Genomic DNA, 16,377 nt, shown 5'->3' on the forward strand with positions numbered 1-16,377 from the left:
CAGAAGTGGACATTGCCAGTCAAGGACAGTAACCTGGTGGATGACAGGTTCCTGAACCCAGTGCCAGCTGCCCAGAGTGAGGTGATTTCCTTAACATCCTTCTTGGAGGAGGATGACTGTGGTCAGGATCATCTTGTAGCTAAGTACTGAGGAAAGCCATGTCCTGACTGACCAGGAAATCCAGGCCTTGTGGGCTGCTCAGAGAGCAGAGGGCTGAGGTGAACATGAATACAAAATATATGTCTAGCCTTTTCATAAAGGGTTTTTTCCTTAGTCATTTTTTGATATATTGATATTTTTAATATCTGTTGAAATATTAGTGCCAGGATTCACATCTGGGCATTGCTATATTTCTTGGTAGAATGATTTCTCAGCATTCATACGTGCTTTGCATTTTAGGCAATTTCTGTGTTGGAAGGAAGGAAATCTGAATCTGTGTTCCAGGCATTACACTAAGTGCTTTACAAATATCATCTCATTCATGATAATCCTGTGAGCCGGTGCTATTATCACCCCCCCCATTACAGTTAAGGAAACTGAGGCAGACAGGTTAAGTGACTTGTCCAGGGTCACACAACTAGCAAAAGAGTCATAGATGGAATTTGAAATAAGGTCTTTTTACTCCAGCACTCTTTCTATTGTGCCACCTAGCAGACTCATTTGGAAAAAATAAACAGTTGTTCTATATGGGTTACCCATATTGTATATTGTGAACCTTTAATTTTTTTTAACAAGTGACAAAAGAGTCCATTATTCTAATATTCAGTATACAAAAAAAAATTTATGTAAAACTGTGAACTTTTATTACGTATAGTTTTTTAAAAAGTATATATCAAGTTCAGTACAATAGTAACAAAACTCCTTTGCTTTATAAGGAGATTGAGAGACTGCCTCTGCATTTGTGTTTATGGGTGGAATTGGGAGAGGATGTCCCTCAATATGGGTTGTAGGGGATATCATAACACTTTGCTAAAACAAGGGGGAAATTGCCTTTTGGATCCGTGGATAGGGAAAGATTCATGACTAAACAAGTGAGACGATCATAGTAAATAAAATGGACAATGTTGATTATATAAAGTTTTTAAAAGCTTAAGATTAGAAGGTAAATTTTTAAGTGGGAAAAAAAATTCTTTGCAGCAAGTTTCTCTGATAATGGTCTCATTTCCCAGGCACATAAGGGACTAATTAAATGTATAAGAATAAGAGCCATTCCTCAATTGATAAATTATCAAAGGCTATGAGAAGACATTTCTTAAGGGAAGGAATTCAAGCTATCTATGACCATATAAAACAATGCTCCAACAAATTAGAACAATTCTTAGATTCTACCTCACACCCATCTGACTGCAAAGTTGACCAAAAAAATGACAGCCATTAGGGATACTACAGGAAAACAGGTACATTGCTTCAATGGAGCTGTGAAATGGTCCAGCCATTCTGGAAAATTATTTGAAACCATGTGCCCAAAGTTCCTGAATTATGCATACTCTTTGACCCAGCTGTACTCTAGTTCATCTGTACTCTATTTCAGAGAAAGAAGAAAAGATCCTATATGTAGAAATGTACACAGATATTTATAGCAGATCATTTTTGTAGAGACGAATAACTGGAAATAAAGTGAATACCCATCAATTGGGTGAATAATTGAAGAAATGATAAAGGAATGTTTTGGAGTGCTATTGTGATGCAAGAAACAATGAAAGAGATGGTTTCAGATGAACTGGGAAGACTTGTATGAACTAAGTAAGAGTGAAGAACCGGGTAAGGTTCAGCAGCCTTGCAAACATGAACACTTTTGAAAGACTTAGGGACTCTGATCCTAAATGATCTTAAGCTTAATGACTAACCGAGATTACAGAAAGCTGATGGTGAAGAAAACTGCCCACCTCCTGACAAAGAGGTGATGGGCTAAATATGTAGAATAAGAGATATTTGTGGAGCTGATCAATATGGCAGTTTGTTTTGCTTCATTTTGCATATTTTTAAAAAGGTTTTCTTTTTCAGTGGGGGAGGACAAAAAGTAATTAAATAAAGTCAATTAAGCTTAGCTAGAAGAAGTGTGACTATTGCTTATGTCTAGTGAAAGACTTTTACTAATCTTTGAGGGAAGATCTTAGAGCACTTTCTTCCTCTTTTGCTCTCTCAGACTTGATTTCTAGCATTAGTACAGCAAAAGGCACTATTTAAAAGTCCCAGGGTCATGTATGAAGGGCGTATGGAAAAAACAAGAGAGCCCATTCGGTGCTGTCAAAGAGCTGCTGCACCAGAGAGCTTGTGGATCACAACGGAGGACACCAACCTGATAAACTTAACCTAACATTGTTTTCTATGTTCTTCTCTATGCTTTCTTTCTGCGTCATCCATTCAAGAGTAGAGGGGAAAAAGAATTGAAAGCAGGACTGAAACAGATATCAGCAAATTATGACCAGCTCACTGCCTCTTTTTGTACCACCAGTGAGCTAATTGGATTTGTCCCTCAGGCATAGGCCTAGAAGAAGCAGCTTTGAGTGGTGTGGATGTTCCTGAATGGACCAAAAATGTAAAGTCCTGGTGTCATCACTGTGAGTGATTGATTCTTGTTGATGGGGGGCGAGGGGGCTCAAGAGGCATAATTATGAATAGGGGAAGTGTATTTCCTCACAGCAGTATTATCCCTAGGATCCTGAGAGAGTTTGAGTGTAGAGTGGTGATGGACTGCTGGGAACTTGAACCTCCTTGTGTTTGAGCAAATGGAGGGTGATTGAGACAGTCCAGAGAGAGTGGTGGCCTGCACCCTGTGTGAGGGTTTACATTGTCGTGATCCATACTAGGCATACTATACCGATACTGCATGTCTAAATGAACTGATGTGCCTCTATGGAGAATGCATCAACCCATTTATATTTTTTATATTTGACTTGTTCAGTCATTTCAGTTGTGTCCAACCCTTTGTGACCCCATTTGGGGTTTTCTTGGCAAAGATACTGGAGTGACTGCTGCCATTTCCTTCTCCAGCTCATTTTATAGATGAGAAAACTGAGGCAAATAGGATTAAGTGACTTGCCCAGGGTCACATGGCTAGTAAGTGTCTGAAGCTGGATTTGAACTCAGATGAGTCTTCCTGACTCCCAGCCTGGTGCTGTGTCCACTGAGTCACCATTGCCTCTAAAAATAAACGAATAAATACATACATATATGAATACATATTTACATATGTATGTATACACATAAACATATATATATTTATATGTGCGTGTGTTTGTATACACACAGAGAAGATAATAGCAAAGCAAGGTCACTTGAGATTACATAGTATGATCCTAAAAGGCCAACACTTTGCTAAAGAAGAGAAAAGCTAAGGCGTATAATAAATGCTAAGAATAACCAGCAATGTTTCTAAGGCTGTATTAGGGAGAGATTACTGCTGAATAGTCAATGATAAGTTGTAGTGGCATTAGGCAACAGTTCAAGCCATCAGGGTTTAGATCAATCACAGAAAATTAATGTGACCCATCTACTGTATTTACTCTCATATAACAGCAGCAAAGCATAAATGGGGCACCAATAGCTCATTACAAAGTAAATGGAACTGGAAAAGGTAGGAAAATCACGTATGGACACTATTCTAGAGGCATTATGATCTTTTAAAACTCCAACTATATTTATATATTTTCATGACATTATTTTTAAGTGGATGTATTTCACCTGTTTCTTGATGTAACCTTGATTTTTGTGACTCTGGGCTATCTCTTAAGGGAGCAACATTTCTGTCTTGCTTTTTGTAGGCTTATGTTGAAATAACTGTTGGACCCTGACTCCCATGCAAAATGCTGTCTCAGTGTTTGTCATAATTGGTATGTTTATTATTTAGTGCTTTCATGACTTATCTCCTAGGAGCATTAAGACACAGCCCTGTATCCTTAGCTTTATTATAATGGAACTACGTGAGCTACTTATTGTCAAGACAAAATTTTTCACTTTGTATAAGTAAAGATCTTTTAGTGGTTAGATTAAAAGATCAATAAAATATATATGTGTGTATATATGTACATATAATAAATCATCACATAATCGAAATATATTTTTCTCTAAAGAAAAAAAACATTACCTGTGTTCTGTGTAGGTGGAATGAACTCTGAAAGTGGCTTGAAAGGGTGGTGGGAGAAAAAGAGAGGGAAAATAGGATTTAAGAAGAGAAAAGGCAAATTTTTTTTCCTTTTTTCTTTTCCAGGAACTGAGGGATGATACAAATCTTTTTATTTTTTAGATGAGAATTTAGAAAAACAGGTCCCCAAAGCCATTACAACTAGTAGTGACTCTGAGAGTAGATCCTATATCTTTTCCCAATTCAGTACTTTCTAGACTATACCATGCTTCATGATTAAACATTTTAATTTTCATTTTGCTTAACCTATTTTTTATTATTTTAGAAAATTCTTTTGCCCATTTTTCTTTGCACTGTAAGTCATATAAACAAACATGTGGAACAGAAAATCTACCACAAATAGAACTGTTAAGAGAGATGATGATTTCCTCATTTTAGTTGTTGTCAGCACTGCTCCCCGCCCCCACCCCAGACTCCATCACCCCCATCGTGGCATCTAAAATGCTGTGATCCGGGTTGCTTCCATTTTTAGATCTATATTTGTTAACAATGAATGTTCCTGTGTGAAATGGAAATTTTTCTTCCTCCTCTAATTGAATTTTTCCTATGAATATGATCTGAAGGAACCAAACAGTTAATCAACAGTCATTAAATTGAGTAAAATTCATGTAAGACTTGAGAATAATTTGCAAAAAGTCAGAAAGTAATTTCTTTCCCTTTCTGTTGCCTTAAGGGGAAGTGGACATTTTTTGTATTAATAACCTCATTAGCACTGTTGCCACGGTTAATAAATTACTCTGGAGGATGTGCTTTCTGGCAAATTACCACCTTCACCTTATTTTCTCATGATAATTGCAATAAAATCGCCTTTATTCTTATTGCCAACTATTGAAATACTAGATGAAGAAAAAAATTCAGTTTTCATGCTAGATATTATTAAATGCAAAAGTGATTCTAAAATAAAGATTTATTATTTATATGGCCAAACCCAAGAAATTCAATAAGAAGCTATAAAATAATAACTTTTCAGCTTAAATTTCTCTGAAATAAAATTAGTAACAAATAATGATGAGGTTGATGAGACACAGCATGATATAGTGATTAGAGGGCTGGCTTTGGAGTCAGGAAGACATACCTGGGTTCAGTCCAGCTTTGGGCAAGTCATTTAAGTTCTCATCTCCCCAGAGGCAACTCTAAGACATAAGTTACAAATGAATTGTCCGTCTTCACTGCTAAAGGAAGTTTCTACCCTAGGAGTTCTCAAAATGGCTGAATTCATAGGTCTGTACCAAAAAAAACCCAAAAACACCACCCTAAAACCCTAAAAAACAAATCTCCCACAGTATAATGTTAAGCTGTTCTGCTTGTAATTTCTAGGAACTTTTGTTTTCTTCTTCAAAAATGAGAATGATATTTGCCCTTCCTTCATTTTCAGGGAATACCGTTATTCATTATTTTTCAAAACCTCTGTCCAGTGGCTATGTGGTGACTTCATTCCCCCCAACAAATCAGGAACAGATATTGTGTTAGAATCCTTAGGGATCACAGGTCCAGAATAGTAATAGTAACAATAAAAATTATTATATGCTTTCAGTTAGCCCACAGAAAATGAACTTGCATCTCAATATTTTTATTCACTTACAAAAAGCAGCTTTTTCAGTTATCTATGTGTGCAGTAGATGACAGAAAATTAGACATAAAAGAATAGTTGCAAGATAATCGTGGCCTAAGACAGTTTCTATTTGAATTCAAATGATCAAGATAAGAGCCATGACTTTTCTTTTTCTAAATTAAAATTTTTTTCAATCAATCAACAACAATCCACCTTCTTTCCTTCCCACTCCTCCCCGCCAACTGAGAAAGAAAAACAAACCCTACATTTTGGTTGTGGTTGTTTAGTTGTTTGGTCATGTGTGACTTTTCATGACCCCTGTAGACCATGGCACAACAGACCCTTCTGTCCTTCTCTATCTCTTAAAGTCTGTTCAAGTTCATGTTTGTTGTTTCCATGACACTAGCTATCCGTCTCATCCTTTGTCATTCACTTTTCCTATTGCCTTCAGTTGTTCCCAACATTAGGGTCTTTTCCAGTGAGTCCTGTCTTCTCATTATGTGGCCAGAGTATTTAAGCTTGACCTTCAGTATTTGACCTTCCAGTGAAAATAAAATAATAAATAAATAAAAATATGTAGGCAACAGGGATCTGGAGTTTGCCAACTCCTTGTTAAATACACAAATGTACATATATGCAAATAGTAAACAGTAACTCTTTTGGCCAGCAGCCCACTTTGATTTTTTTTTGCATGTGTGATTAAAGGGGCCATCCCTTGACTCATTGCTTTTCCAATATTTATTTTACAGTCTAGTTCTAGAATCTCAGGGCAGTTTTCCTTGATAATTTCATGAAAGATGACGTCTAGGCTCTTCTTTTGATCATGGCTTTCAGGTAGTCCCATAATTTTTAAATTGTCTCTCCTGGATCTATTTTCCAGGTCAGTTGTTTTTCCAATGAGATATTTCATATTGTCTTCTATTTTTTCATTCTTTTGGTTTTGTTTTGTAATTTCCTGGTTTCTCATAAAGTCATTAGTTTCCATCTGCTCCATTCTAATTTTTAAAGAACTTTTAAAGAATTTTTCTTCAGTGAGCTTTTGAACCTTCTTCTCCATTTGGCTAATTCTGCTTTTTAAAGCCTTCTTCTCCTCATTGGCTTTTTGGACTTCTTTTGCCATTTGGATTGGTCTATTTTTAAAGGTGTTATTTTCTTCAGCATTTTTGGGGTTTCCTTTAGCAAACTATTGAGTTACTTTTCATGATTTTCTTGCATTGCTTTCATTTTGACTCAATGCTCAAAGAGGTCTATTAACTGAATCGGTGTTACCTCACCCAAAATGAGAACCTGAAAAGGCTTTACCCTAGAAGGGCCAGGGTCTCCCATTGCATCCTGGGCCATCTCCAGTCATCCTAGTGAATATCAGGCCACTGAACCCAGATGGCTCTGGAGGAGAAAATGAGGCTGGTGACCTTGCACAGCCCTCCCTCACTCAAATCCAAGTCAACTGCAAGTCATGTCATCATTCCCTGATGTCATGGTCCTCCTCAAGAATGAAGGACAAACACAATACATACATATACTTAAATATACACATAATATGTTATATGTATGTTATATATGCATATACTTATACATAATATATGGATATATTATGTATATAGGAGGCTTTTTAGTAGTCGAGGCAAAAGGTGATGAGGCTATGCAAGGTGGGCTATCATAGTAGAGGGAAGGGGATGTGTAGGAAAATTCTATGAAGATAGACATGACAAAATTTGGATTTGTGGTGTTAGTGAGACTGGGGTGTCATTGATGATCCCGAGACTGAAACTAGGACAATAGGAGTTTTGTAATATCCTCAACTGTATCAGGGAAAGAAGGTTTTGGGGGAAAAAGAGTGAGATTTCTCAAATATATAGGAAAGTGAGCCAAATTTAAAAAATAAAAGCCATTCCCTACTTGATAAATGGTCAGAGGATATGAATAGGCAGTTTCCAGAAGAAATCACATTTAAAAAATGCTCCAACTCACAACTGATGAGAATAAGGCAAATTAAACCTCATGCCTGTCAGATTGACTGACATGACAAAAAAGGAAAACAACAGATACTGGAGGGGATATGGAAAAATTGAGACACTAATGCATCGTTGATGGAGTTGTGAACTGGTCCAACCATCTAAAGAATAGTTAAGAAATAGTCCCAAAGAGCTATAAATCTGTCCATACCTTTTGACCCAGCAATACTACTGTAGGTCTGTATCCCCAGAAGATCAGAGAAAAGGGAAGAGGACCTATTTGTACCAAAATATTTGTAATAGCTCATTTTATGGTGGCAAAGAATTGGAAATTAAAGAGATACCATCAATTGGGGAATGGTTAAACAAATTGTGGTATATGATTCTGATGGAATGCTTCTATGCTATAAGAAATAATGAGCAGGAAGGTTTCAAAAAACCTGGGAAGACTTATATGAACTGATGCAAAGTAAAGTGAGAACTAAAATATTGTACTCAATAATAGCATAGTATAAGAATGACCAATTGTGAAACTCTAATAAAGACAATGACCCAAGACAGTTCCAAAATTAATGATGAAAAATGCTATACAATTGCAGAGAGAGAACTGATGAACTCTAAATGCAGATTGAAGTATACTTTTTACTCTATTTTTATTATTGTTTTTGTTTTCATTTGCAACATGAGTAATACGGAAATGTTTTGCAAGACTTCACATGTATAATCGATATGAAATTGTTTGCCTTATCAAAGAGGGGGGAATGATAGGAGGGAAAAAGAATTTGGAACTCAAAATTTTTACAAATGATTGTTAATTTTTTTTACATGTAGTTGGGAAATATTTAATGAAACAAAAATAATTAAAAATAAGAATGAGGGCTCTCTTTTTCCTTTATTCATTCTCTCTTTCCATATATATGTGTTTGTATGTATATGTGTGTATATATATTTATATATATGTGTGTGTGCATATATATGTCTATATCTATATCTAAATATGTAAATATGTGTGTTATTTTCTATTGCAGAGATAGAGTGCGGCAGCCCACCAGCGATTCAGCATGCCATCCTTGTGGGGAACTGCAGTTCTAACGTGGGAAGTGTGGTCTACTATACTTGTATAGATGGTTTTGAGAGCACTGGAGGGAATCTTTCCTCACTTTGCACAGCTGAAGGTACCTGGAAGAAAAACACTTTTCATTGCACAGGTATGAACTGTGTCCCAACCTTGATTCTTGTCACTTGGAAAAAATATAAAGCCTATGTGTGTGGAAATGGGAGGGTTCCAAAATTATACCTATTTGAAAAGTCTTCTCTCTCTCCCAGCCTCCCCAAGTATGTGTCTATCTTATATGATAGGTGGCACAGTGTGTATGTGTGTGTGTATATATATATAATATATGAATGCACACACATGTATGTATATATACATGATACACATATGTGTATGTGTGTTTCACAGATAACACAAAGGAGGCACTGGAGTTCTCAGTCTCCAGCTTCTAACAGGTTCAGTCTTGACCTGGTCAGATAGCAGACACCTTCAGAGGGGTTCATAATCAGCTATAGTCCACGCTTCTCAGGAGAGTTACTGATAGTGGAAACACTACTCCTATAGCATTCCCTAATCACTCTTCTCGCAGGAGCAGATGAGCAAGGGGAGCAACTACCCCTATGTCTCGATGGGGGTCAATCGAGACGAGCACAGCTCCTTCACTTCCCTAAATTCCCTCAAGCCTCAGTGGGAGTCAGTTGAAGCAGATATATGCGTTCCTCTATGCATTACCTGTGGTTTCCCCCTCACTGGCCAGTGCCCACTTGCTTCATGGGGCAACGGACAAAGAAGGCATAGTGCTAACAATGGCCTCACAAGTTAACTGTAGCAATATTGTAATTCTACACAAGCATAGCAAATATCACATTATGTCACCCCATATCTCACAACGCAGCCTCAGTAGGACTGTCTGTCCCTAGGATTCCAGGAATTACTATCTAGGGTCCTTGGAACTATTCTGGGAGTTATCATCGAACACTTGGAAACAAGACATTGTCATGGCCATGGATCCTGAGAAACTAAACTCTAAAAAAGGATAACAAAATCCCTCTTATGTAATGTGTTAACTAGGTAGAATAGTGGATAGAGCTCTACACTTGGAGTCAGAAAAACCTGAGTTCAAATTCTGCCCCAGATACTTTACCAGCTGTGTGGCCCTTGCCAAGTTACTTTAACTTAACTTTTCTTATCCCTAGTTTCTTCATCTATAAAATGGGTATAATAAAAACACCTGCCTCACAGTGTTGTGGTGAGAATAAATGAGATATAAAGCACTCTGCAAATATTGCAGTCCTGTATAAATGTTTACTATAATAGTAATATTAATAAATTTCTTAGTGTATTAGGTTCACTGTGGCTATTCAATTTGATGGGGAGGCAACTTGATACAGTGGGAAAACGTCAGTTTGAATCTCAGCTCTGATGCTTCTAAAATCTGTGATCCTGGGTAGGTCACTTTACTTCTTTGGGACTCAGTTTCCTCATCTGTAATATGAGGAGGCTGGACCAGATTGTCTCTAAGGATTCTTCCAGTTCAAACTTTATGATCCCATTATCTTATGATTCATGTTTGTTGAAGGAATCCCACACGTTTGGTGTGTGGAATTATAGTATAGATTGGAGGGACAAAGTCAGGTATTAATTTCTTTTTTTTTTAATTTTAGACTCAAACACCAGAACACAAATACAGAATAGAGAGAAGAAAAAGAAACATATCATACACACAAATACTGAAACTTAAATGCAAAGTAAGAAAAGAAAAAAAGCATGTTATGTGCACAGCAGAACATAGAGGATTCAAAATATGTAGCAATAAATTTTCATTTCAATAAACCCTGTATGATAAATACTACACTTTGTGTTAAGAACTGTCCATCTTTTCTTTTGTTCTCCGCTGTGCACTTTTTATTTTGTTCTTTTCTCCCCTTCCTCCCCTCCCCACTAAGGCTACAAGTAAGTGTAGATGTATTTATATTAGATATATACATTCACATATACATACAAATGTATATATGTGGACATATACTTTCCCTAAGAAATTCTACTCCTGATCTTTGATTTTATGTTTGTGCTTATCTCTTTTTAAAAAATAATTAATTTGTTTTTAGTTTTTAACATTCACTCCTATAAGTTTTAAATTTTCTCCACCTCCCTCCCCTCTTTCCTCCCCTAGATGGCATGCAATCTGATATAGGCTCTACTTATACTGCTTATTAAATATATTTTCACATTAGTTATGTTGTATAGAAGAATTAGAACAAATGGAAGGAACTGTGAGAAAGTAAAAACAAAACAAGATAGAAAATAGTCTGCTTTGATCTCTGGATGTGGACGGCATTGTCCACTGTGAGTCTTTTGGAATTGTTTTAGGTCCTTGCTTTGCTGAGAAGGGCTAAGTCTGTCAATGTTGGTCATCTGTGGGTATCTCCTATTTCCTATCCCTCCTGACTCCTTGAGTTTATTTCTACCTTGCCCTCCTGTTACTTAGCCTACGCCTCCCTCCAAGAAACCTCCCCTATCTTCCCATTCCCATAAATCTAAACGCCCTTCTATATCCACCTTTAACCTATTCCCTCACCCTCCCCTCTAAAGATTCCTCCTTTATCCTCCCCCAAATCCCTTTCTTATTCCCCATTCTCAGTGATCTTTCTGTAACCTACTTTTAACCAATTCCCTCACCACCACCCCCCAGCCCCGCCCCAGAGCCCTCCCTTGTCCTCTCCTCCCTCCCTATTATTCCCTTACTGTTTAGTCCTTCTGAATTTAGAAGACTTTGATACTCACATACGTATGTATATGTACATACAGACATACATATATATGTATGTGTAATGGCAGGTGACCATTTGACGTTACTCCTTGGGGGTGGAAGAGGGTTTCTTTGCTTCAATATCCTCTTCTGAAGATGAAGATGAAGATGAAACCCAGTCTTCTCTATTCTCTATTGTCGTAATAACTTTCTATGGTTGGATTCTTTCTGTTTTGCCTGTGCATTTTTTTTTGTAGCAATAGTTTATTTTTTTGTAACTATCTCTAGTTCTAGTGATGGGGAATGGTGTTTCTGGCCTCAGAGCTTCAGTTCTCCCCTCTAGCCTGGAATCAAAGCCAAACCTCCAGCTTCCTGTAAGTGCCCACAGCCAAGGGTATCTGCCCCACCGCTTCTGCACTCACTGGGCATGAGCTGGTGCCTTCTTGCCCTTGCCACTCTCCACAACACAGCTGGATCTGGCGTTCCTTGTCAGCAGATGTTCCTACTATCTTCCCTGGCTCAGCACCCAATTCCTCTCACTGTCAGGGGTAAAATTTCCTGGGCTAGGGCCCAGGCAGCCTCCAACCCAGCAAACCCCAGGGCTGGCTGCTTGTTGTTCAAGCCAACCCTAGCCTGAAGGTATTTATTCTCCACAGGGACCAAACCTCCTCCTGGGATTAAGGAGGACCCCGTTCTTATTTATTTTTACTTGTACTTTGTTTGTCCTGAGGTGCTATTTTATCTCTTTTGTGGGGGGAAATCTTGAGAGCTTGGAATTTTCTGACCTACTCTGCCATCTTCCAGGTATTGATTTCCAAGTAATTGCCTTAATTTAGTGTGTGGCCTATAATCCCTGGTTAGATTCTGGAAAGGGAGATTCTTCCCTAAAGAGGAAAAGCTGAAGGCATTTTTCTATTATGTCTAGCATCAGAATTGCCCTCTCTGAAGCATTTACCGTTATTAACCATCCTCTCCTCCTAAATATTCTCCCCTCTAGGCTTTCAAGATACTCTTCTCTCCAGATTCTCTTGTTATCTGGGATACTGCTCCTTTTCAGTCTCCTTTCTTGTTCATCAATGTTACTCCCACTAATTATGGGTAAGACTTTGTCCTGAACATTCTTCTTCCCCTTCCTGCTCTGTGCTATCTTACTTAGCTTCTACATGTTCAATGTTCTCTCTCTCTCTCTCTCTCTCTCTGTCCCTCTCTTTCTTTCTCTCATCTTTTTTATCTTTCCTTTCCCCTCCATACATACATAGACAGACACACATATGCATACATAATACATACATATGTGTGGGTATCCAGTCCTGGGATCTCTTCTTAGCTTCACTCATGTGTTACCAACTGCCCATTACATGTCTCGAATTGGATGTCCCATAGATGTCTCAAACTCAATCTCCAAACAGAACTCATTGTTCTATCCTTAAAACTATATTCTCTAATACATGTAGAATGACTTTCATGAAATATATAGGTTCTGTCTGAATCATTCCATAGAGAAGTATTGCAAATCCCATATTTGGTCATCCTCAAAATAGCCTAGTAAAGAATGTGGAGTGGGCAGAGAGGAAAATATTCATAGTTGGAGAGACTGAGAAAAAGTAACTTGTAGAAGGATATATAGCCACATGGGATCAGACCAATCTATAATTCTCTTTGGGACTGCTGTACCAAGGTCTAGTTTGTGAGACAGTATGGTAACTACCCTCTATGACACTGACCTCAAATGATTAGCAGTGTAGTGGAAGCCTCTCTCATTTCTTCTACATGAGGAGCATGCCGTAAATCAAGGCCAGAGATGGAAAGTCTCCTGACTCCCACTCCAGAACTTGAGCCCCTGTAAGGGCTCTCCGTTCACTGGGAATCAGGCATTAGTCATGCTTAATATAAAACGAGGGGATCCACATGAGAGATAGTAACATATTAATTAGTTGATGCTTATAAAGCACTTTGAAGAACAAACTGCTAATTATAATTATCCTTAGCAGCCTGGCTACCTTGAACAAAATGTGTGGCTGCAACAGCTTTCATGGATTAATGTAAGACCTTTCACTGAAAGAAAGAGAAAATATCTACTACACAGGCTGCAGTAAGGAGCGCCTTAAGGAGGCAGACAGGACTCACAGTTCAATTGAAATTTAGCCAAACTCATTATTAAGAGTAATGATAAAAGCTACATTTTGGATTTACAGTTTACAAAGTACTTTCCTCACAACGACTCCAATGTAGTTCATAATGCAAGTAAGATCTCATGCATATGTATAAATCATATGTAGTATAAAGTTGTAATTCATACGACAAGTATGATCACACCGTGACTAGATCATATAACAATTTGGATGGTGCCCATTTTACAAAGGGGGAGACTGGGACTCAGAATTTAATTGACTGGTTTGAAGTTACACAGCCTACAAGTATTCGAATTGTGACTCAAAACCTTCAGGGGTTTGTTTTTTTTTTTTTTTGCCATCAAATTAAGTGCTATTTCCACCGTTATACTCACTGCTGTGATGCTGATTTCTGTTTTTATTGTCTCCCCCCTCTTGGTGTGATGCAGACTTTCTCTGGATGTGAGTTGGTATCTGGACCTATGGTCGGATTAATTCTCAAGATTTTTTCTTTGAGCTCATCCTCTTCTGTCCTTCATTCTTTTCTTTTATGTTCTTTTTATCCTAAGTCCTGCCTCTAAATTTCATTAAAAAAACCTGTTCCATGCTATTCATATGTGTACTATTATGATTTACCTTATTTTTCTTTCTTTCCCCCTTTTTCTTTATGTTCTCTTTTTTCCCCTCCCTCCACTTGTTACCCTTTTCTTGACCCCTGTTCCACTCATCTCTTTCTCTTTACATTTTATTTTTTTAGTGCCAAACTAGTTTGAATTATTTATCTCTGCTGACCCTGCGTTGTATCTAGTTACTTAGTGGATGTCACTCAGACCCTCTTTCATTGATTCAGTAATGAAGATCCTTGCCTTGTCTGGAGCTCAAACTTCAGTCAAGAGCTAACATGCAGTGTTTTGTTTTATTTTGTGGTGCTTTTCTTGTTTTGGTGGGGGGAAGGGAAGTCAGGGGAATGGTAGTGGTGGTTTAAAGACCAGTTTGAACTGGAAACTCCAGACACCTGGAAATTGCGTAATAGCATCAGTTGTCTGGGAAAACCCAGGTGGAGGCTTCGTGCTTGGTGAGCCAGGATACAGTACCTCCAGATCAAAGAGGCTCGATTCTCTTTTGATAAGACTATGCCTGGCTTTTATTCAGTCGGACTAATTTGGTTCTTGATGTTTATGACCTTGGTTAATAATTATAAGATTGATGATGACCCCCATCCAGCTCCCTTCAGGATGACATCTTTGCTGAAATGGGGAACATTTAACCATAAAGTCTCCCCTTGCACCCTTAGAGCAGTAATATTTGTCCTGAGCCCTGATTATAGATGCTTTGCTGAGGAAGGAAGGAAGGAAGAAAGGAAGGAAGGAAGAAAGGAAGGAAGGAAGGAAAGAAGGAAGGAAGGAAAGGGTACAAAACAAGAAAGAAAAAAATGCTTCTAGGGTCTTTATTAAACTTCTCCTCTTCCCATGTATATGGCTAGTTACATAAATGGATACAGTTACATAAATAAATGCATGAATGATTCCCTGTATAAGTGATAGCTTTGCACAGTCCATCCTATGATGTCAGACTGTAAAATAACAAGATTGACCTTGTAGCAAAATCAATGATTTTGTAACAAATATACTAGAACCTTTCTATTTAGATGAGCGTTATTTATCAAAGTAATCACCATGGAAGGCTATACTTTTATTCCAGTGATGCTGGTGTTGCTCAGACTTTCTTCTTTTTTTGCAGTGCCTTTTTAGGATTGGCTTAAGAACCAGATTGGGCATGTAGGTGGCATAGTGGATAGAGTGCCGGGCTTGGAATCAGGAAAACTTATCTTCCTGAGTTCAAATCTGACTCAGACAGTTACTAGCTGTGTGTCTCTGGGCAAGTCACTTCATTCTGCTTCCGTTTCTTCATCTGTAAAATGAGCGTGAGAAGAAAATGACACACCACTCTAGTACCTTTGCGAAGAAAACCCCAGATGGGGTTACAAAGAGTCAAACATGACAAAAAGAAAAAAAAGATTAAATACCAGATTATGAGCATACAAGAAAATTAGTCTTGTAACTTAATCAGACTCTGTTTCTTAAAATAAATTTTTATTGATGTCATTTTTAACATCACTATAATTTCCTCTAGTATCATTATTTCTACCTATTCCCTCCCAGGCTGCTATTTTATTTAACAAAGAATATTTTAAAGATAAAGAAAGCAAAAGGTGAAACAATTAGCATGACTGATCAATACAGCAAAAAAGTCTGAAAATATGGGTAACATAACCAACATACTCATGAACCTCTTTTCTCTGAAAAGGGGTAGTGTGGGGCTAACTTCTCATACCTCTGCTTTTGAGTCATGCTTGTTCTTTGTAATTTTGCACAATTCATTTTTTTGTGTGGTTTGTAATTTACATAGTCATAATCAATTGTGTACATTGTTTTCTTGGCTCTCCTTACTTTACTTTGCATCAATTCATGTAGCTCTTTCCAAGCTTCATTATATTCATCACAGTCAGAATTTCTTATAGCACAGTAATATTCCTTTACATTCATTTATCATAGCTTGTTTAGCTTTTCCCAATGGATAGGTACTGACTTTGTTTTCAATTCTTTTCTCAGACTTTGTTTTTGACCGAAAATCAAATAAGCCAGTCCCAACTGGCTCACAAGAGCTGATTAGTAAATTTTCAGTGTTAGCATTTATATCTGCAAAATGAGTAAATGTTACAACTCAGGGCATGATTTATTGTTTTATTGATTGTCCAGAGTTAGGAGGTTAATGATTAATAAATTAATGTTAATGGAGAAATGTTAATGAT

The 16,377-nt window shown here is 37.5% G+C and overlaps 1 protein-coding gene across 1 annotated transcript in view; it reads left to right on the top strand.

The window, feature by feature from the left end:
- Positions 1-16,377, top strand: part of SUSD1 (sushi domain containing 1) — a 311,600-nt gene that overhangs the window by 100,634 nt on the left and 194,589 nt on the right. The window contains exon 6 of the mRNA XM_072598065.1: positions 8,680-8,859. Within this exon, the coding sequence (XP_072454166.1) occupies positions 8,680-8,859 (180 nt within the window). The remainder of the gene's footprint in view (positions 1-8,679; positions 8,860-16,377) is intronic.

The sequence above is a fragment of the Notamacropus eugenii genome, chromosome 3 (assembly GCF_028372415.1).
Source record: "Notamacropus eugenii isolate mMacEug1 chromosome 3, mMacEug1.pri_v2, whole genome shotgun sequence".
Lineage (NCBI taxonomy): Eukaryota > Metazoa > Chordata > Mammalia > Diprotodontia > Macropodidae > Notamacropus > Notamacropus eugenii.